The sequence below is a fragment of the Lepisosteus platostomus genome, chromosome 9 (genome assembly GCF_059453375.1).
Source record: "Lepisosteus platostomus isolate fLepPlt1 chromosome 9, fLepPlt1.hap1, whole genome shotgun sequence".
In the NCBI taxonomy this organism is placed as follows: Eukaryota; Metazoa; Chordata; class Actinopteri; order Semionotiformes; family Lepisosteidae; genus Lepisosteus; species Lepisosteus platostomus.
Genome location: NC_142619.1, coordinates 31,576,396 through 31,599,466, shown reverse-complemented (window position 1 = coordinate 31,599,466; position 23,071 = coordinate 31,576,396). Strand labels below are relative to the sequence as shown.

At 38.5% G+C, this 23,071-nt stretch overlaps 1 protein-coding gene across 5 annotated transcripts in view; it reads right to left on the bottom strand.

Annotated features, from left to right (window-relative positions):
* The window catches only part of LOC148654785 (coiled-coil domain-containing protein 91-like), a 163,610-nt gene that overhangs the window by 42,553 nt on the left and 97,986 nt on the right, over positions 1 to 23,071 (bottom strand). For all 5 annotated transcript variants that reach the window (XR_015941144.1, XM_088644722.1, XM_088644723.1 and 2 more), the window contains 4 exons: positions 20,140 to 20,247; positions 15,785 to 15,877; positions 14,477 to 14,545; positions 13,239 to 13,415 (listed from right to left, as the gene is read on the bottom strand). Coding sequence is in view for 4 of the 5 variants with exons in the window: in XM_088644722.1 (XP_088500848.1) it covers positions 13,239 to 13,415; positions 14,477 to 14,545; positions 15,785 to 15,877; positions 20,140 to 20,247 (447 nt within the window). In the remaining variant the exon portion in view is untranslated. The remainder of the gene's footprint in view (positions 1 to 13,238; positions 13,416 to 14,476; positions 14,546 to 15,784; positions 15,878 to 20,139; positions 20,248 to 23,071) is intronic.

The following is a 23,071-nucleotide window of genomic DNA, read 5'->3' as shown; positions in this document are numbered from 1 at the left end:
GAGAAATTATGTCAATTTAGCTTGTTTGGTTGTATGAGCTTCGGCAACATGGCAGGGAAGCTTGGTTCAGACTCTCATAATTAGTTTAAAGAGATGACCCACGTTTACCAGCTTGAACGCATTTTCCTTGCATCAAAAATATTTCCCTGTTTATTCTGAAGAAGTCCATTGGGTTGATATGTCAACACCTTTGCAAATTTTGAATAGTTTTAGCAGGATCCATTGTAGTCTTCACTGTTCAAGAGAGTTTGTCTTTTTATTGCGTTCTTGAAATGTGTTTAACAAGAAAGTGATGCATTAAAATAGCTGTGTTTCTCATCTGTATAGCTTATTTTTATTCTAACTGCAACACTCTCCACTTGTCTACATTAAATGTCATCAGCCAAGTGTTTGTCTAGTCCTGAATTTTGTCTAGAACTTTTTGAATTTCCTTTTTAGCTTCTATAAAAATCTAGAATCTATATATATTAAACTTAAATTACAAAGACAAGCAGGTTTACCACAGATTCCTATGGTACTTCACTTATTATATTACCCCACAAGAGCATTCACCTCTTATTTTTATTCTTTGTGTTTTATCTATTAATCAAATTCATGCATTATCACTAAAGCTTACCGCGTAAAATTTAATTATTTTTTTTAGGATATAGTTGTTCTGAAGATCTAAATATAGCATGTTATATGATCTGTTTATATCTATGCTCTGCTCCTGTTTATTCAAAGAACTCTATAATTAGTTAAGTAAGAGCTTCCTTTTATGCAGTAAAATCTAAATTAATTCTGACTACCTCTAGAATCCTATTGCCATACAAATGATCTTCTGCTTTATTTCTAATTATTGTTTGAATAACCTTTCATTTAATAAAAGTAAGACTTATTGGTTTAATTTTATCACCCTTTTATGCTTGGATGCTACATTAGCAATTTTCCAGTCATTGCATATTACCCCCTGTATTGTATCACAGAGATCTGAATGACTGTTGTTAACTATCTATGAATAACATCTTGTTTCATCAAGTACAACAGTTTGAATACCACCTAACCCTGGGGAACTCTTCATCTCAAGAGCTCTTAATGCCTGAAACACTTCTTCCTCTTCTGTGGTAATACTGTATATACTGTATATACGAGTAGTGGACAAATAAATGCATGCGCCAATGTTAAGTCACTTAATAGGGTGTTGGGACATCATGTGAATACAGAACAGTGCCATGGTACTAGATTCTACTATCCACTGGAAATCTACAGGAATGATGCAGCAACTCTCTGCACAAGAAAGTCAATTAACTCAGGCTTGGTTGATGGAGGTAGAAACCACTATCTCAGGCATCATTTTAGAAAAAGTGCTTATTTTGATTCAGGTCTGGTGACTGAGAAGGCCATAACTTAAAGATAACAACAGTGTGGATGAGGATATTGTCATCCTGGAAGAGATGAGTATAGAGTTATCCAAAAACATCTGCGGCTGTAACTGCAGCTAAAGGTGTTGTTACGAAATATCAAGGGCACGGGACTGAATATGTAAGCAATCTGTTATGCCGAAGCGAACCAGAGCTTGCAGCCCTCGGTCTCCACAGTCAAATACCTCCCGGTGCCGTGACAACTCATTTGGGTTAGCAGTCCCAGCCACCTGCCCTCACTTTACAGTAAATTATCTCATTAGCTCCAGTTTACTTAAACCCTGATATGCCTAGAGTCCAGCACTCTGTCATGGAGCTTCTTACCTCGTTAGAGAAGTACTCTCAGCACAACCAGTCTGCCCGAAGAAAAGTGCCTGGTTCAGCCCTTCAGAATCTCCCTAAATCAGAACTCAACTGCCAGCCAGATTCCCTTCTGCCCCCTGTTCTCTACCAGGTGCAGTTACTGGTTCTCCAGTCCTGCTAGGCTGCGCAGCTCCCCTGCTCTGCCCTGGCTGTGCCAAGTCCTTTCAGCCCAGCTGCACAGAGCATGTCCTGCTTCATCTGTCTTTGTCTGCACAGAGCATCCCCAAGATCTCACCTCTGCAGTGCCTCACTGGGACCAAGCAAGTGGATTCCTCAGCCTGTCCCACAGACGTCTTATAACAAATTCAACAAAAACTCTTACCCTTAAATCATCAGTGTGAGCAATCTGGTTTTCAATAAATTATTCACTTAAAAAATGAAATTCTATGATTTGTTGATTTGACAAAATAGTACACCACAGGAAGGCATTTTGTAAGTACATTTTTCATCTGTAATTTACTTAATCAGTTTGAGAAAGCTTGAATCGGGTTTTCATATTTTCTATTTTAATAAAATTAGTTTATGTGACAAATACGCAGCCTACCTACTTAGCTACGTTGATACATGCTTGAGCGTTCATATTCCTCTCGAGCTTTCAGAGACACAGCTTAGTGCCACATTCCCCAAGAGAACAAATGATCGAAAATGAATACCTCGCAAAAATCAAGTATTATGTCATGGCTGAAAGGAATAGAGGCCAAGAGTACTGACGCCAGCTCCGACAGATCACGCACACCTGTTGAGAACGAGGAGGATTATACATCGGCCACCGACACTAGCTCTGCTTATTTTGTTATAGTTTATAAAGTCTTTAAGTTAAAAAAGTCTTCCACAATGATCATTTAAAGGACTGTATAGGCACTGCAAATATTTACTTTGGATTTCATACCATTTGTCATTTGTTCGCTGGCTTTTCTAAAAATTGTGGTATGCTTAGCATGGTGGAAAATGTTAAGTGAATATAACCCTAAGTGTTCTGCCTAAAAGCTGACAGGGATCATTTTTGAAACTTTGCAAATTAAAAGTATTCAGAAAAACAATTCCACTGTAACTTCCAAGAGCCAAAATGTTTTCTTTATGCTAATTATTAAAGTTTCTTCAGAATTCCACAGAACTCAAACAAGTTCTACTCACTCAAAAGAGTCACTAGTTTTAGTGACAGCTGTATTTCCGCTTTGCCAAAACAAGAAAGAAATAAGACAATATGTATTTTTAGGTGAAGACTGGAAGTTCTTTGAAATTACATACTGTAACTGTTCTGTAGGGAAGAGGTTGAAAAAGGGTCAAAAAGGAGTATCTAATACTGAAGAGTGCAGTATGAATGTATGGTCAAGGTTTTAATTAAAGATTCTGGAGGGTTGTGGTGTTGAATGATTTGTTTTATTGCTGCCATGATAAGGCACAGTGGCATATGATTTCACATTTCAGCTCAATGTCTAATTTTTGTATGTCTAAGCTACTTCCTGTTCAACTTCAATCTAAGGAGATGCATCAATACAGAGTCAGACACCAAAATACCTGGTGCAGCTAAATATTTTTTAACTTGAAAAATGCCTGTTTTTTTAAGGCTACCTGCAAAGATAATTGGAACAACCTTCCAAGAAGAAAATATATTAAAAAAACAAATTTCTAAAAGCAGGGGGATACTTCCATGAAATTAATGGTTGAATTCAATATTTACAGGAAACAGTTATATTTTTGGCATACAAAGTTACAAATTGTGGTCTTTATTTTTCTGCAATTATGAAAAGAATGAAAAAAATTGATTTTCTGCCCTCTTTTATTAAACTTTTGATTTCAGATTACACAAACACTTATTCTTGAGAAATCATTCTTAGCAGTTTTCTGTCCCCGATGTAGAAAAAGAGAATTGTTAGGGATTCCCCTCCCATTCTAACACACAAGATGTTGTCCAGATTATCCCAAAGCATTGCAGTCAGGAGGTTTTATCTCTCTTATATCTTTTTAACTGGGCTAAAATGTGTGCTGTGGTATCTTTTTAGTACAGTGTGGCTTTCTTTACTTCAGTGTGGCGAAGGGGAAGGATTTACTGTTACTCCCAGACAGACGTTCACAGCTTGTGTTTGGTGGACTCAGTGCAGACTTTTGGCAAGGCTGAAATATTGTCACTGGCATGGCATCAAACCCACGAGACTCACATCCAACACTACCTACATAAACCCCTAGGATATTAGGATGATAAATCTCCAACATTTAGTGGTAGAACAAAAAATATTGGCCTTGCTGGGGATATTAATTTGAATACATTTAGAGAGAGAATGCATTCTGGGGGTTTTCATTCAACTATATCAATATTGAACAAAACGGAGGAGAACTGCAGGATGATTTACTATTAGAGCATTAGTTACAATATGACAGGGAAGGCTTTGTCATGCTCAACAGGGTAACATTAGAATTCCTTGGCAAAAACTCAGCATCTTTGATTGAAATGGCCTCAAGCCTCAACCTGTGTTGTGTCAGATCTCATGGAATCTGACCAGATATAATATGCCCTAGGTTTGCACTATATATTTTCATTAAAAATTTTAACTTTTGTTTTCTGTAAACACAATATATATTTAATATAAGCAGATATACATCCATCCATTTTCTAGCCGCTTTATCCAATACAGGGGAGCCAGAGCCTGTCCTGGTAAGTAACAGGGGCAAGGCAGGGTGCACCCTAGAAGGGACACCACTCCATCACAGGGCACACACAGACACATATACGCACACTCTCACACCAGGGCCAGTTTTCTCAGAGGCCAATTAACCTACCAGCATGTGTCTGGATTGTGGGAGGAACCAGAACACCCAGAGGAACGCAGGAAGAAAACATATAAAAGTCCAAGCAAGATACAGCAACACCCAAGACATTTCTAAACCAGGGCCTCAGTTTTACAAGGTAGCGATGTTAATAACTGTACCACTGTGCCATCCCGATAAACAAAGAATGAAAATCAAAACAAAAGGAATGAATACTGTCCAAAATTGTGTACAATAAAAAATGAGTGCGAATCATTTTTTCATTTAAATGAATTCAATTGGATGAAAGAGCCTGCTTAAAAATGAGGTATCTTGGCAACAATATTTAGCACAATGCTAAAGACACCAACAAACAGAGCTATGGTTTATTGTATAGAATCATCCAGAACACCTGGGAGAAGATGGTGAATACAGCTGTCAAAGCCAGCTTGGGACAGGTCCAGCACCAGGGAAAACCTGTGCAGTGGCATTTGTTTCTATCTCAGAATCTAGGTTCAAATCTATGTGGATTTGACCAGCATCACCTTATAATAATAATAATTGCTTACACTTATATAGCGCTTTTCTGGACACTCCACTCAAAGCGCTTTACAGGTAATGACAGGGACTCCCCTCCACCACCATGTGCAGAGTAATGAAGCCAATTCATAGATGGGGATTATTAGGAGGCCATGATTAGTAAGGGCCAATGGGAAATTTGGCCAGGACACCGGGTTACACCCCTACTCTTTTCGAGAAACCCCCTGGGATTTTTAATGACCACAGAGAGTCAGGACCTCGGTTTTACGCCTGCCTGTTTACAATACAGTGTCCCCATCACCATACTGGGGCATTAGGACCCACATGGACTGCAGGGTGAGCGCCCCCTGCTGGCCCCACTAACACCTCTTCCAGCAGCAACCTTAGTTTTCCCAGTAGGTCTCCCATCCAGGTACTGACCAGGCTTACACCTGCTTAGCTTCAGTGGGTTGCCAGTTGTGAGTTGCAGGGTGATATGGCTGCTACCTTAGGTACCGGACAGGTGAAGATAAAGAAGCAGTAAAACAGAAATTGTGAGTGCTCCTTAGTTTCCACTCATGTTCTCTGGTTCTTGCTTTTTTTCATTCAAAAGAAGGTCTATTGGATACACTGTATGTTTCTGAGGATTTTTTACCACACTATTTTAACTACTTTTATGTTTTTGAGCATTATACACCCTAACAAAAACATTTAATTTTTAGCAGCAGATCCTCGCAATTTTAGATCAAGCTGGGTTAAACTTTTTGCCTATCAGTCATTGGACCATGAGCAGGTTCCCAAACTTTGTGGAGAAGCAGTGAAATGAGCCTTCATTTTTCAAAGCACTCACATGTGAACAAGTCTCTCCTGAGAACAAACCAGACTAATGAAAACCTGCATGCACTGCTCAGAGGTGGTTGCCTCCTCACTGGAGCCCAGTGTCCAGCATTATCAGGGCAGTGCTGCAATTATTTTTATACTGTATATAGCAGAATGTTAAATATTAAATTAATATTAATAAGTAAATACATGGATGAACCTCTGTAGTGTACAGCTAGTAAACACATGAATCCTGACACAGGGAGAGAAAACAAAACCAGTTTTACCAGTCACTTGACTTCCAAATACTAACAATCTCCAGGATATTCAGAGAGTTTCTTAAATAGAAATGGCAATTTAGTTTTTTGTGTATATTTACTCTAAAATATTAAATTTTAAAGCCACTATGTACTGTACATTTTTTATCATTTTAATCTAAAATATTTTCAGTTACATTTGTTTTTGCTGCACCTTTTTTCTTCTTAGTAGTTGATATAAGTTAATAATAGTTAATAATAAATAATAATAAGTTTTATAATCATTTGGCTTCACCAAAGTGGTTGAAGTGCTTTCTCATGTAGCACCTCTTTCAGCTTAACTTTTCTGATTGCATTGTCTCCTTGCAGTGGTACTGGGGGTACACCTTTAAGAATCATTGATGTGTAAAGGGGTACAAACCAAAAACTTGTTATGCTGTAATTATTTTCAGAAATTTAATTTAAATGTTATCTATTACCTAATTGCATTTTAGGAGCCATAGCTTTTTGTTTATGCACAATACGTAAGGCTAGAATATGGCATAACAGCGGTGTACATCAGCTCACGACAATTATGGTTCAACAGGTATATTTATATATACCTGCTTATGAGTATATAAAGCAGAATACCACAAACTCTGAATACGGTACAACTACTGTATGCATCTTGTGTGAGTACTGGATTCAACCTTTCTTTTGATTAAAGAGAAAGCCTCTATATAGTACAGACTTGTATCAGATACAGTACATTGCAAACTTTAGGACACGACCAACAAAGTCATTCAAATCATAACTAAATATTTTTTTTGTTTTTTACATGTTTAGATTTGTTAAAATATGACCACTGTGTATAATTATCTATACTCAATTACTGACACTTCTGTGTACTGAATGTAACTAAGAAAACAATCATTCTGTTAGTGTTATACAGTATTTTTACATAATGCATCTCATTTGGAGTTGTGTGTAATCATTGTATTTAACAAAACTGTCACTGGTACAGTATGCATACAGTATGATTTGCCCCCTTATGTTTGTTTATCTTAGGTGCTTTTAGGGCCTTTAACACTTCTACCTATTCTAATTGTTTGATCTAAGTTAAGATTTCTAGTGACCACTTTTTCCTAGGTTGTGCAGTAGGAGAGTAAATGTAGGAGCCCACTTCAGCAGCATTTTCAGCTTGCGGATCTACTTAACCCAACTTTCTTCAGTTTCTGTAGTAAAGGCATACAGTAGCTTGGTTAACAAAGAGTTACACTATGTAGAAGTGCATCCTGGGTTATATAATAATAATAATAATAAACTTTATTTTATATAGCGCCTTTAAAGGTGGCTTCTCAAAGCGCTTTACAGGATGACAATAACAATAAATAAGAAGACTACAACAATAAATAAGAAAATTTCACAAGACAGGACACAATTATAATTACAACAATACAACAATAACAATAGAGGAGACCGTGGAAGATGGTATTAAGAAGAGCAGAGGGGTGAAGAATGGAACCAGTTAAGTAAAGGCTTTTCTGAAAAGGAGGGTTTTGAGTCTGGATTTGAAGGAGTTTAGAGAAGGTGACTCTCTAATATCCTTGGGCAAGGAGTTCCAGAGCTTGGGGGCATAGCAGGAGAAGGCCCTGTCGCCCATACAATGTAGACGGGCTTGGGGGACAGTAAGGAGGGCAGAATTTGAAGAGCGGAGGTTGCGAGGTGGGGAGTAGGGCGATAAAAGTTCAGACAGGTATTGAGGTGCCAAGCCATGTAAAGCCTTGTAGGTGAGCATGAGGATTTTAAAGTCTACGCGGAATTTGACCGGAGGCCAGTGCAAGGACTCCAGGATAGGAGTAATGTGAACACTTGCACTAGATCTGGTCAGGATTCTGGCTGCTGAATTTTGGACATACTGCAGCTTGTTCAGAGTAGATTTAGATACCCCAGGGAGCAGAGCATTGCAGTAGTCAATTCGAGAGAATACAAATATGTTGATCAGCTTTTCAGCCACAGTTAATGATAGCATAGGGCGTAGTCTTGCGATATTTCTAAGGTGAAAAAAAGATGTTTTGACAGTATGCTGTACATGTGGGTCGAATGTTAAGCCAGAATCGAATATAACCCCAAGGTTTTTCAATTTTGATTGGAGCTCAAGTACAGAGCCATCTACAGACAGGGTTACAGGACTGGCTTTACGAAGTTGATGGGGGGTACCAATAAGCATGACTTCAGTCTTGTCACAGTTAAGATGAAGGAAGTTTTGAGTCATCCAAATTTTTATGTCAGAGATGCAATTAGATAGAATAGAGACAGCCACATCAGTGTCGGGTTTGGTATGGATGTATATTTGAGTATCGTCAGCGTAAAAATGAAAGCTGAGGCCATGTGATCTTAAAAGCTGACCAAGTGGGAACATGTAAATGCTGAAGAGCAAGGGGCCCAGTATTGAGCCCTGAGGGACACCAGACTTGACAAGACCAATTTCAGACCTGTACCCATTGAGAGAGACAAAGTGACAGCGATCAGTGAGGTAAGACTTAAACCATTTGAGGGCAGTGTCAGAGACTCCAAACACAGTCTCGAGACGAGAAAGCAAGATGTTATGGTCAACAGTGTCAAAGGCAGCACTGAGATCAAGAAGGATGAGTATGGAAAGAGAACCAGAATCAGAAGCTATTAGGAGATCGTTGGTGACTTTGACTAGGGCGGTTTCTGTGCTGTGAAGTTGACGGAAGCCAGATTGGAGGGGTTCGAAAAGGTTGTTTGTCATGAGGTGGTTATGTAACTGAAGTGTGACAGCACGTTCTAGAATTTTATGCTTGTTCAGTTTTTTTTTTTTGGTACAGCAAACTGTAGAAAATCTTAGACATATCTACATATCTACATATGTACTTCTACATTGCCTATACCAATACACATTATATATTGAAGTAGAAATACAGTATATACAGTAAAACCTCAGTATTCAGGAGGGTTAGGTACCTTAAGGATTTGGAATAAGGAAATTAATACCTTATGGTTACAGTTATGCTGTAGCTTTTCAGTTTCTTTCGGGATAGTGTTAGATGTGCCTTGTGTGTAGACCTGTTATCAGAGTAATGGCTTGTATGTGACTCTGTGTTGTGCTGTGAAATAAAATAAACATTAAATAACAAAAAAAATCCCTGTGGTCTCCTAATCCCCTAAATTATCACAGCCCCAGTTCTTGTGTGTCTCAAAGAAAAGGATAAGAAAATAAATTACAAGAAAGCGAACTAGACAAATTGCAGAAGCAAGAGAGCAAGTGGAGAGGGAAGGTAGTGATTTCCCTTAATTTACTTTCCTATCTGCTATATTATAAACTTTGTTGCAGTACAGTAGCACTGCATTTATAACAGGCAACAAGATGTAAAAGGTAAAGAAAAGTTCTTATTTCATTCTCTAATAAGAATAAAAAACAAACTGTTCTACAGGGTAAGCTACAATATCATAGCAGTGATCACATTTGTGTGCAGATGAAATAACCTGAGTTACCGTCTAGGGAGAAAAAGTTTTTAAAATTTCCAGTACTCATTTACATTTAAATTACTACCAATAATTACTAACACTATTCCTGAAATAGTTAACAAAAATATTAATAATAATAATAATAATAATTGCTTACACTTATATAGCGCTTTTCTGGACACTCCACTCAAAGCGCTTTACAGGTAATGGGGACTCCCCTCCACCACCACCAATGTGCAGCATCCACCTGGATGATGCGACGGCAGCCATAGTGCGCCAGAACGCTCACCACACATCAGCTATCAGTGGGGAGGAGAGCAGAGTAATGTAGCCAATTCATAGAGGGGGATTATTAGGAGGCCATGATTAGTAAGGGCCAATTGGAAATTTGGCCAGGACACCGGGGTACACCCCTACTCTTTTCGAGAAGCGCCCTGGGATTTTTAATGACCACAGAGAGTCAGGACCTCGGTTTTACGTCTCATCCGAAGGACGGCGCCTGTTTACAGTATAGTGTCCCCATCACTATACTGGGGCATTAGGACCCACATGGACCACAGGGTGAGCGCCCCCTGCTGGCCCCACTAACACCTCTTCCAGCAGCAACCTTAGTCTTTCCCAGGAGGTCTCCCATCCAGGTACTGACCAGGCTCACACCTGCTTAGCTTCAGTGGGTTGCCAGTTGTGAGTTGCAGGGTGATATGGCTGCTGGCTAATATTATATATTATATATATTATATATATATTATTATTATTATTATTAATAATATTATTAATTAATATTATTATTATTATTAATAATATTAATAATATTATTAATATTATTATATTATTATATATATATTATTATACCTGAAGAACCCTTCACAGCTGAAACACTGTTTCTTTTCCTAACCTTTTAGCTTGGAATGAACCTTTACCTGTTTCTTTGCAGTCTATACTGTACATGCTGATGCAGCTACCTGCTCGAACCTCTAACATAAATACAGTATTACTATGGAAATGCTTATTTCAAGAGCTGCAGAACCATACGCTATTTTCCCATAAGGTATTAATTTCCTTATTCCAAATCCTTAAGGTACCTAACCCTCCTGAATACTGAGGTTTTACTGTATATACTGTATTTCTACTTCAATATATAATGTGTATTGGTATAGGCAATGTAGAAGTACATATGTAGATATGTAGATATGTCTAAGATTTTCTACAGTTTGCTGTACCAAAAAAAAAAAACTGAACAACAAGAAATATTTGGGCAATGTAGTGAGATGGCTTTGTGAGAAATCACTATCTTGATTTAAACCACAGGCCCAGTGGTGTGGCCCCGAGCCAAAATGGCTGCCTATTAATTGGGAAAACCTGCAGAACGAGGCACAGCTGGTCTGAATGAGTAATTGGCACTCAGAAGGAGTGAAATTCCACTTGAGGAAAATGAGCTGATAGGATAGGCTCCTTGTGGAACTAACCACTCCTCTGGGCTAATTAAGAGGCTTATAAGACTGGTTTGGAGGAAAAGGGTTTCAGTCTGTGTAAAGGCTCCAGCCTGGAAGGAGGGAAAGTGAGAGTTCCAGAGGGAGAACTCCTGCAGTAACAGATACAGGCCCATGGGCTAGAGGGGAGTAAGAAGACACAGATAGTGTATATAGTGAGGGGTCCTGAATACTCCTACTACCTTAACATCACATGGAAGGTCTCAGAGTGAGTGAGTGAGTGAGAGAGAAGGAAACCGCAAACCTGGCTGCTGTTGTGGTAGGGTCTAAAGTCTCTGTGATGGAGAGGCACTGCTGACTAATGGGTGAGGTCTAGTGATAAGTGAGTGATGACTTGTGATTTAAGAGATTGTGAACTGGGCTTCATGGGGTAAATTGTGATGGAAAAATCCTCGTGGAGATTGGAAGAGGTATGCACAGCCTTCCCTGAGAGGGGACCAATGAGTAAGATTTCAGATCCCAGAGGGGAACAAACGCAAACAAATAAGATGGCATACTGGTGGTGTTGATATCGTGATGCCAGGGTTTGCAATAATTAGCTTCTTTGACAATTCTAAGCGCTAGGACTGACCTGAAGTTCAGAGAGATCATAACAGTGCCTAGTACCAGTTAGTTCTGTTATATTCGTAGAGTACTGGCCCACACTGCAAGAAGGCCAAATCACTGACAGCTCTCCAGATTGAGAGGAAAAGACTGGAAATGTTGGTCACATCAGTGAGCAAACAAACTATGAAAATAATTTGTTAAAACTGCCTACATTACAATTATCCCTCAAACACTGGTTTACCCCACTCATAAAACTTGACAACATAATGAAAGGTTTGTGTAAGTTCGTTCCCCTAATGTCATAACCAAAGCCATAAAATCTACTCTGTAAATAAGCCATAAATGATGACTGTCACTCTAGTCTTGAAAGATACTGTACAGCCACCTTAAAGAAACAAAAACCTCACTTGGTTTCAGCTGTGCGGTTATTTTTGTTGTGGTGATTTTGGAGAAAATGCGGTTTTGTCAAAACTTGAAATTTACCTTTCATAAATCAAAGTCAAAATCAAAACAACACATGGTGGCAAGCATATAATTACAGCTGGAGAATATAATGTCTTAAAAAACTGGACACAAGATTTAAAAGACTCAAATACATGATGGTTGACAAAAAACAAACAAGGATTAGATTCGCGTGGTGCACAGTGGGCAGATCTACAATTTGCCATTTGTTTTTGTTTTTTCCCCCAAACAGTGCATTTGGGTTTTTCCTCTTCAGTGATACGCAGATAAAGGACTAATAGCAGAAGCATAAGCTTTATATGTACTGTACAGTCCTTGGCAATGCATTGTGTTCAGTATGTTGAATACTGCTACAATTATCAGGTATTTCACAGTAAACAACTCAGCACAGGGCTGCAGTGGTACTGTAAGTATTGCTGCCTCGCAGCACTGAACTCTGGGATCAATTCCTGGGGTGCTTTTGGTGTGGAGTATGTATGTTCTCCATGTGTTCGCATAATATTCCTCTGTGTGCTCCAGTTCCCTCCCACAATCCAAACACATACTGGATGGTTTATTGGCTTCTAGATAAACTGGCCGAGGTGTAACTTGCCAGGATAGGTTCTGGCTCCCCCACAATCCTGTACTAGATAAAGCAGTTAGAAAATGTATGGATGGATATCAAAGTGGTGTTTGGCTTCAATGCTTAAGTTCAATGAATGCTGACAGAACAGATTTTCCAAGCAGTACATTTTTTTTTTTGCTTTTTAAAGAAGGAATGACAAAACTCAAAAGATAAAACATTGTTACATCTAGTTTTGTGACATTACACAATCTTCTGCCAGACTTAATGAACTGTTGAGTTAGTGACAGGGACAACTGCTAGTCTGAAACAAAGAAAGCCTTATTTTATGTTTGGAGTTGGAGGTGCCCTGTGGATTCCAGAGTGTGCATGTGTGTGTAGGCGGTAAACCTAGCCCCTACTATAAACACCCTAGGTCATTTCCGTCAATGTCAGACAGGGTCTGTGAGGATGCTAGATTCCCGACATGATACTTTATAAGTTTGTCTGGAAAAGCCAAAGAAAAAAAAACTGCTGGGTCATACCTTGATCTGAAACACGACTAAAATAAAAGCAGCAGAGAAGTGTCTCTGGAAAGGCTCAGGAGATTGCCCGAGATGTCTACCTTGCTCTGTTTCCTCTCCTCTCTCAGAGCCTCCTGTATGGCTTGGGCCAGCATCTCCCTGTCTCTGGCGCGCTGCTCCTCCCAGACGGCCCTCTCCGCTGCGAGCTCCTCGGCCGCCCTCCGGTGCTCCTGCTGCACTGCCTCCAGCACGGCCTCTTTCACGCGCTCCTTCTCCGCCTGCAAGAGAGAAGGTTTTCGCCCCGTTTTACACGTGGGACCCTCGTGGTCACGGCGGGGGGAATCGAGTTTCAGGCGGCACCCTGGCAGTTCGCATAGAAATAACGGCTCTTCTGCGGGTTTTTTTAAATCTACTTTATTATTGAATTTCCAAACATGGATGGATGTTTGCCCGTTATGCCTTCCGGCATGTAGGAGCAGCAACATCCTATTGCTGTTTCCGGAACATTCGTTTTTTTTTACGGGACAGGGTTGTTAGCCTTGTGACAACCTCCAACATGGAGGACCTGGTGCCTGACGTGGGACACAAATCCACTGCCCTGAGATTATGAGTCTGATGCTCTACCAACAGAGCTAGTCGAGGCCATCATTTCCAAACACAAGGTTCACAAAAAGTAAAAGAGAGCAAACATCAATAGTAGAAACAACAATACTGTAGCGATACAGTCACACATTATTTCCAAATTGAATCCTAGTTTAATCCAAATTAATATACTGTAGAATATTGTGTATATGTACATTTACTATTTTAAGAAATTATTTCAAATTGAATTTGTACCCAAGCAAACTGTATTTCTAGCAGCCGTGGAAATTCCATCCCAAGGTTGGATTGTTTGAGGAGTTATCACTTCTAGCAGTTGTATATTCGAAGTCTGCAATATATGGAAATGTGAGTATCCATTATTTATCTGGCACAATGTCCGGGCTTATCCAGAGTTGTGGAACTGCTTTTTTTACAGCTGTAAAACTAGCAAAAACCAGTCCTTTCTGAATTAAAGTAAAATCAACCAAATGGTCATCCTTCAACAAAGCTCAAGCAAGGATCTGGTTTGTAATGTACAGTATATACCAGTTGGTCTGGCCTTTATGGTACAGACATGAGTCCAGAGGCTGTGGATGCAGTGTGTTTTTTTTTGATACTTTCTACTGTAATTTTATTTTTACTTATTTATATATTTATATTTTATATAGTACTCAGTAATACAGATTGGACTGGAAAGGCTACAAGCCACAGAGACGGACCCATTTCTATGAAAATTAAAAAAGATAGGAAACTGTACCTGAATTGCTGCTTCTATTGCCTCTTGTGCCTTCTGTTTCTCCTCTTCTAAACATTTCTCTAACACTTGCTGTAATTACACAAACATCTGTAATATCAATTCTTAAATATAAACGAATCATGAGATTTATATTTAAATCAAGATGGGAATACCAAAAATGAAAGTGGAATATCTTTTTGTTTATTTAAATAATAAATTGATGAATGGTACTTAATTGTGATACCAAATGTATGGGATTTTCATTTAAGTGCAGAAATTGGAAGCTTGTGCAGCTCTTCACCAGAGCTGATTCAACTATAAATTATTTTAACTTCCTGCAGTTACTGCTAGGAGAGTCTGTACCAGGGGTGTCCAGTGGTGGTCCTGGAGGGTCAGTGTCTCTGCAAGTTTTCATTCCAAACAAGCCCTTTTGGAGCTATACCAGCCTGATACTGGTTTAACTGGACCAATTTAGAAGCTCTTCCTAGCTCTTCAGGTGCTGCTGCTTTAAAGCTAGAAAATCAAGAGACACACAGGTGTCGTAGGAGCATGACTGAACACCCCTGAAATGGATACAATAAAAATGTCTTGGAAAACATATATAGTACTGTAATACAGCTCAAAAACAAAGCTACGAAACTGTAACATTTAGAGTAATCGATCAGAATTTCAGAAAACCCCAAAACATGAAATACACTAAATTCCTACATCATAAGGCCTTAATATACTGTCCACAGCAAATTCAAGGTAAACTATGAGCACATACAAGGAAGAAGAAATGGAAAACACATACAAAATATTAACTGGATCTCCACTAGTGGTAAAAGTCAGAATACAATGTCAGAAGGCTGGCCTGGTGTCAGTTACACGGTGAACTTCTTCAGAAGATTTGAATCACACATAATATTCATCAAGGTTTTCAAATTTTTTTAGATTAAGTGTTCTGTTACATATCAAATTGTGAGCTTGCACAATTTGAAAGTAGATTTTCTAGTCTTACTGAGTACAATGGAGCGATTTTTAATTCAATATAGTCTTCACTAGGCGTCCCATTCAGTGAGAGGGAGTCACATGCTTTCTCGTCTGCCACTGAGACCAGGATGCACTCTTGACCAGGATGACATTTGATACATTTATACTTCCTGCATTCGGGGTAATTTCCAAAATTCGGCTTTGTCTTTTTTGTAGGGTTAGAAATACACACACATATTATGTAAGATTTGTGCTTCCACTTTCAAGGGTGAAACACACTAGAAAGAAAGAGAGGTGGGTAACTGTTAGCCTTTTCAATACAGCCAACTTAAATATTTCCTTTATTGAAAGTGGTACCTTCTGATGTTGCGCTTGTTGACTCAAAGTTTCTTTTAATTCTTCTTCTAAAGCCTCTCTCTCAGCATCTATCAGGTTCAACAGCCTTTGATGCTAGAAAAAAGCAAAAACACAAAGATTTTCTCGGATGTGGAGAAGAATATTACACACTTTATTTGTACCCAACATTGACTGTTATAGTAAACTTATACTGTAGTACTTTGTTTTTTTCACCTCAGTGCTGGGTGTTTATATCTCTCAGTGCAAAGTTGCATCTGAACAATGGAATTATAGACTTTACTGTTTCTTTATGTCAAAAAGGAGTGATAAGAGATGGGTAAGATTATTTTTCTCTTATTAGGCACTCCTGTTCAGTGCTGCTTAATCACAATTAGCATTAAGTACTTAGTCTACTTTATTTAGCCAGCAGCCATATCACCCTGCAACTCACAACTTGCATCCCACTGAACCTAAGCAGGTTTGAGCCAAACGAAGGTTGCTGCTGGAAGAGGTGTAGTGGAGCCAGTAGGGGGAGCTCACCCTCCAGTCTGTGTGGGTCCTAATGCCCCAGTATAGTGACGGGGACACTATACTGTAAAAAGGTGCCGTCCTTTGAATGAAACGTCTCTGTGGTCATTAAAAATCCCAGGGCATTTCTCGATAAAGTAGGGGTGTAACCCCGGTGTCCTGGCCAAATTTCTCATTGGCCCTTACCAATCATGGCCTCCTAATAATCGCCATCTATGAATTGGCTTCATTACTCTCCTCCCCACTGATAGCTGATGTGTGGTGAGCGTTCTGGCGCACTATGGCTGCCATCACATCATCCAGGTGGGGCTGCACATTGGTGGTGGAGGGGAGTCCCCCTTACCTGTAAAGTGCTTTATGTGTAGTGTCTAGAAAAAAGCTATATAAGTGTAAGCAATTATTAATTATTATTATTTATACAATAAAGACATCATTCTAAATCCTATGCTTTACCAATTAGAAGAAATCAATCTGTTTGTGGGACACAGTTTAAAAAAAAATAAGAACATCATACCAAAATCCAGCACTGACTCAAGAGACTGAGACCAGTCTGCAAGATTGTCTTAGTCATACTATTGCAGAAAGAACTCCAGTCAATAATACACAATGCAGGTATGTCTCCACTGTTGGTATAGGTTGGATGTGGCTCTGCTCTTCCCCTGCTAGGATTTTAGCACTGTCAAGAACTAGACAGCGGTGAATTCCACTTTGTCAAAAGGCTACACAGCTACACAAATTCAGGCTTTTTATTTTAGAGTTTCTTACAAAACAAGGAAGTAGAAAATAAATAACTGTCTGTCAACCAGAAGAATCACTGTACCTGTATATGACTGCATATTTTAAACTGGTCTGGCTGTAGAAGGGTTTTATTGTTGTGTATTCATTTTCTTAGGAGAATGCAAATCACACTCCTGAAGCACTCAATCAACTACACCTGACCTGTTGTCAGCTGACATTGTATGTGAATTCCTAAGGCTTTCTGAAAAACAAGTACAAGCTAAATTGTTTACAAATAAAGCTGCTAAAGTGAGGCAGCCCTTCATCCAATCAAAACATCCAGGGGGTTCTTGAGTACATCCAGGACCCATAGAGCTTGTGCTTATGATTATTAATAATATATTAGCATGGAACATATTTGAACATACATGTAACATAGTTAAATACACAGCCAAAGTAACATCACTTAAACTATGTTCCTTCTTTCAGTCCAGTCATAAAAGGAAAAGGGTGGTAGGTGCTACACATTTTTGTACATTCTCATTTTCTTGTTCTTTAGTTGTCTTTTCTTTTTCCTTTTCCCTTTTTTCTTATTAATATACAATGTAAACATCTATTTTATCTCCTGTAACATTTTTGTACTACTCTACTTTGTTGGTAATTTCACCCAGAGTATAATAAAGCTGAACTGAATTAAAATCTCTGCTACGTAGTGTATCTATGTGTATCTAGCAGTATAGCCTACTTGAGGCCAATAGCATTGAAAGTAGGCCACTGATACGATTTTGTGTTTGGCCGTGCACTTATAAACAGTTTCCAGTTCTTAGATGATCTATGCATATGGCTATGCAAGCTAAATGGTTTGTACCATGTGGCACTGCATGAAATATGGCGTTCGTTTACACCAATGACATCACACACGGGCTCTGCTCCTGCGAGAGAGATTTTCAATCAGTCATCACACATAATATTTGCACTTTTTTTCAGAAACAAGCTGAAATATGAATGGCACTTTCATAGACATATTTAGAAAGGATAACCTCACTGATCCCTGACTACACTCCTCCTTTAATACACTGCCACAGACATGAAAGATGGAGAACCTTAAGTTGGCTACCCGAGGCAATTATTTTGATATCCTAGTACCACATTTTATCCTTTATGAAAAGGGAAAAACAAAATAGGCATGCAGTTCAATGCCTCTTCTATATTTTGCAACTAATTCTAATACTGAGTAAAGGAAAGTTGGCACAGATTACTCTTCTATACTCCTCTACCTTGGTGTTAGGCATTTATTGTAAGACCAGAAACAAACCTCTTAGATTGAAAAATGGAGGAAACATCCATTTAAAAATACTGAGGCCAAGGTTAGAGAAAGCTTTAATCCACCCAGTAATAGGAAATTATAAACTCAGGAAGTTTCTGCTGGGTAGAAGTGAAGAAACCTACATGTATGGTAAACAGAAGGTGGCAGTTCATTTCAAACTTGCTTCACCAGTAAAACTTTTGCCGCCATATGTTTTAAGCTTTAGATGTAAAGAGAGGAAATGAACACAGAAGAAAGACAAAAACAATGAATCCAACAAGACTGAAGGAAAGGGTTTTGCTTCTCTGAAAGATAAGCATTATAAAATGGGCAAAGCATCTGTGAAAACGACAGCTCACTACTTTTATAATCCTCAAGGAAAACAGCACGTAGGTTTCTCAGCGGGACGCCCCAGCTATCTGGGAATGCTAACAAAGCCGTGTTAAGGAGAAATCGCCCACTCCCACAAGGGTTCTGTTTCGAAGGATCACCATATGGACCTGAGCAGCTGTCAATACAAACGGTATTGTCAATAGAACATTCTGCTGGGCCCATGAAACACTTGCCTGATCTGTTTATTTCCTCTTGTAATATCCAATAAGCCAAACCAGGTTTCTTTTCTTTCTCATGCCTTTCCCATCTTTTGGGTTTATGAAAAAAGGGAAGAGAATGAGAGAAGTTTATGTTTGCTGCCGTTCAAAAACAGACTGTAGTTTAATATAACCTAAAGGTCTTATTAACGGCCTATTTGAAACAAAATATAAAAGCAATAATTCTTTACAGCTAAGTTGCCTACTTTAATTTTTTTTAATCTTATTTCCATTCATCTGACAAACATTGTTTTTCAGTGATATACAGAATTTCAATATGTATTTCCAAAGTTACCTTCTACCACCTTGATAAAACAAATGGAATTTGGGTTTATTTTTGCAAGTGATTCAATCACAGAATTGATTAAGTAAAGCTCTTCTGAAGAAGATAGTTTTTAGTCTGGATTTGAAAGCTCTAATGAAAGATGACTCTCTAATATCCTCGAGGATAGAATTCCAGAGCTTTGTGGCATAGTAGGAGACGGCCCTATCACCCATAGAGTGTAGACGGGCTTGGGGAACAGATAGGAGAACAGAGTCAGATGAATGAAAGGCTGTGAGGTAGGGAGTAGGAAGATAATAAGTCAGACAGGTACTGAAGTGCAAAGCCTTGAAGAGCCTTATACAGTATATAGCTGAGCATGAGGATTTTGAAGTTGACACAAAACCTGTCAGGAAGCCAATGCAAGGACTCCAGGATAGGAGTAATCTGATCACTTGCATGAAATGTGGTCAGGATTCTGGCTGCTGAATTCTGAGCATACTGAAGTTGGTTCACTGTGCTACACCAGCAAGTAGGACATTGCAGTAATCAATTCTGTAAAAGATGAATGTGTTGACCAACTTTTCAGCTATAGTCAGAGACAACATATTGTAGGAGGAGGCAGCCTAGCAATATTTCTGAGATGGAAATGTTTTGACAATATTTTGCACATGTAGGTTGAACGTCATGCATCAAGATTTTCAATTTATATTGGAATTCAACTACAGTGCCATCCACAGATAGGATTACGTCATTGCATTTACATAATTGATGGGAGGTGCCAAGAAGCATGACTTCAGTCTTCTCCCAGTTTAAGGGAAGGAAGTTTTGAGTCATCCAAGGTTTTATGTCAAAGATGCAATTAGAGAGTGCAGAAACAGCTATGTCAATGTCAAGTTTAGCAGGGACGTAGATTTGAGTATCGTCAGCATGTACTGTAAATATAACAGTTACCACAAGCACATCAGGTTACCTGGGCATTCAGCAGCTCCTCACATTTGTGGCTTTGCTTCTCTACTGCCACTTCCAGGCGCTTTTCACTGATTTCTTGTTGTTGAAGGACCGCTGACTTTGTTAAAGCCTAGAAAAAAATGAAAGACAAAAGCATCCAGGTCAAATAATTGGAATTGTACTCAAAAGCCTTACAGGCTTGAGGCTACAGGCAAAGGACAGAACAATTTACCTGCAGTAAAGCATGTTTCCCATGTGCACACGCATTTTAATCTTGTGATTATTTTTTGTAGCATGACGGGGACAAAATATTTAATTTATTTAGTCATCAGATTACCAAATACAGGGAACCAGGTTTAGAATTCAAACGTAGAAAAACACACTCAGTATATCAAGGTAAATACTACATGGCAATTTGGAATGAACCCTCCAAAAAATTACATCACCAAAAAAAACTTATGGGAATAAAAGGCCTCCAGTTACATGTTGTAAATTTCTTTGGGTTCCTTCTTCACTGAATCACTGAACCCATTATTAACAATTTCAGCATATTTATTCATCTGAATTCAGCATGCCTTCCAGGGCATTACCTTATTTTTCCATAACTGCATATATGTATTATTTAATTTCTATTCCCTCTGCAGGAACTCAGAGTCTTCGTGTCCTAGACCTACAGCAACACACTCTACACAGGTAGAAACTGACGGGCATTTACCTTTTGTTCTATACAGCATTTGCTCCATTGCTTTCTAAAACAGGTCACAAGAAAGTCCGTTGAAAATAATGGTTTCAATGGAAAAATATAGTTTTCACATTACTACAGACATGATGCAGGTATACAGTACAATACAAAATGCTTATGGGTGGTTTAAATGTTGGGTAGATCATTTCCAAAAGATTTCAACCAATATGAGTCATAATGACATACTGTAATATAGCTTACATCTTTATTGTGGTAAATTTCTAAGACTCTCATAAAGAAAGAATTAAGAAGGGAAAAAAGCACCATGTTTTCAAAGGACAAAGCAAAAACAGTTTGCAATTCTTTTCACACATGCAGCTGCCTTACCTCTGCCTTGAGGAAAAGTTAGATAACATTACTGAAAGCACAGTATTTTTACATTGTAATTGGATTCTTCTCAAAATCAGTGAAGAACAATGTTGCACAATCAAAAATCAATGTAAATGCATAAATGCAAGTATACATGCTGTAACTCTTAGAAAAATGTACAGGAGACTTAAACAATAACAGGAAAACTAAAGAAAGTATTTTTAAATATACTGAAGATATATTCCAAAAAATAAGATTTTGTGCTTTCACATTTCACCTTCTTGAAGGGGAATTACATATACTGTAATACAATCCAGAGAGCATAGATCTGTAAAATTAAGTTAAAATGCAATGCATATTCCACCCTAAATCCTTACATTTTGTATTCCTACGATATAAAAACATCAATGGAATTTCAAAAGATTCCTATTTTTGGCATTTATTTCAACCTACCTCTTTTTCAATAAACTCAGTCACAATCTCTTAAAACCCAAGAAACAGCTATTAGTTAAGGGGTTAGTTGTTTTCTTTGGTTCTGGACTGTAATGGGTGATTTCCTTGTGATGTTAAGGAGATGGGCTTTAACAAAACCCATGCTCATCCCCAGTCCCATATTCATTAGTAATGCTCATACAATCCATCCCCCTCTCTCTTCTTTTCTGCTTGATTAATTTCACTACTATTCAGTGTATCCAGAAAACTGACATTTTCCTGTAATAGGCAATATGTTTTGTGTTTCAGGAAGAGCATAACAGCAACCCTTCTATCAAAGTCTTGTTCTGGTGCAATGTAACAGCATTGACGCAAGACAGACAAGTACACTGCTTTCAGATTAGGCCTTATGACATCAGTGTTTGATGCAATGGTAGACGTCCTAGTAGCTAAATCAAGCTAATCATTGAAGTAAATGAAAAATTAATAGGCTCCTTTATAAACTAAGCAGTTCACTTGACTAACGTTTATATCATGCATCACTGAAGCATATAATGTCATTGACAGCATTTACGAATAAGGTTATGAATAAGGATTAATTGTAGGTAGAAGATTAATTATTATGTTTGCATTAACTACTCATACAGTATATTCACATGACTTAGGTACATATGTGTGATCCCAACAATAATGCTAAAAGCATTTGTGAAATTAAGGACAATGGTTTAAAACAGTTAAGATTTATATAATATGTACTGTATGTATATTGAATAACATATTATATAAAGTACTCACTGTGCAATATTATAATCAGGGATAATTCAGTCATGTGGGCAATTTTGAACAAAACTAGACATTTCTTAATCTTTGTAATAAATTGCCCCAAATCACAAAGACAAGAAGTCTTGCTTTTTCTAGTGTTATTAATAAGGCTTTAATAAATTCACCATGAGGCAGTCATGCTAGGCTGACTGTTCATTCTCACCTTTTTATTTAAAACAACTTCCTATTCTAAGACAAAACCCATTTTATTTCTTCAAGGGATTGTTACTGTGCACTCATTGCTGATCCCATTTTAATGGGGAGCAGAACAGAGTAATGAAGCCAATTCATAGATGGAGATTATTAGGAGGCCATGATTGGTAAGGGCCAATGGAAAATTTGGCCGGGACGCCGGTTTTACACCCCTACTCTTTTCAAGAAATGCCCTGGGATTTTAAATGACCACAGAGGGTCAGGACTTCGGTTTTACATCTCATCCAAAGGACGGCACCTTTTTACATATACTGTCCCAATCACTATACTGGGGTATTAGGACCCACATAGACCACAGGGTGAGCACCCCCTACTGGCCTCACTAACACCTCTTCCAGCAGCAACCTTAGTTTTTCCCAGGAGGGCTCACACCTGCTTAGCTTCAGTGGGTTGCCAGTTGTGAGTTGCAGGGTGATAAGGCTGCTGGCTTTATTTT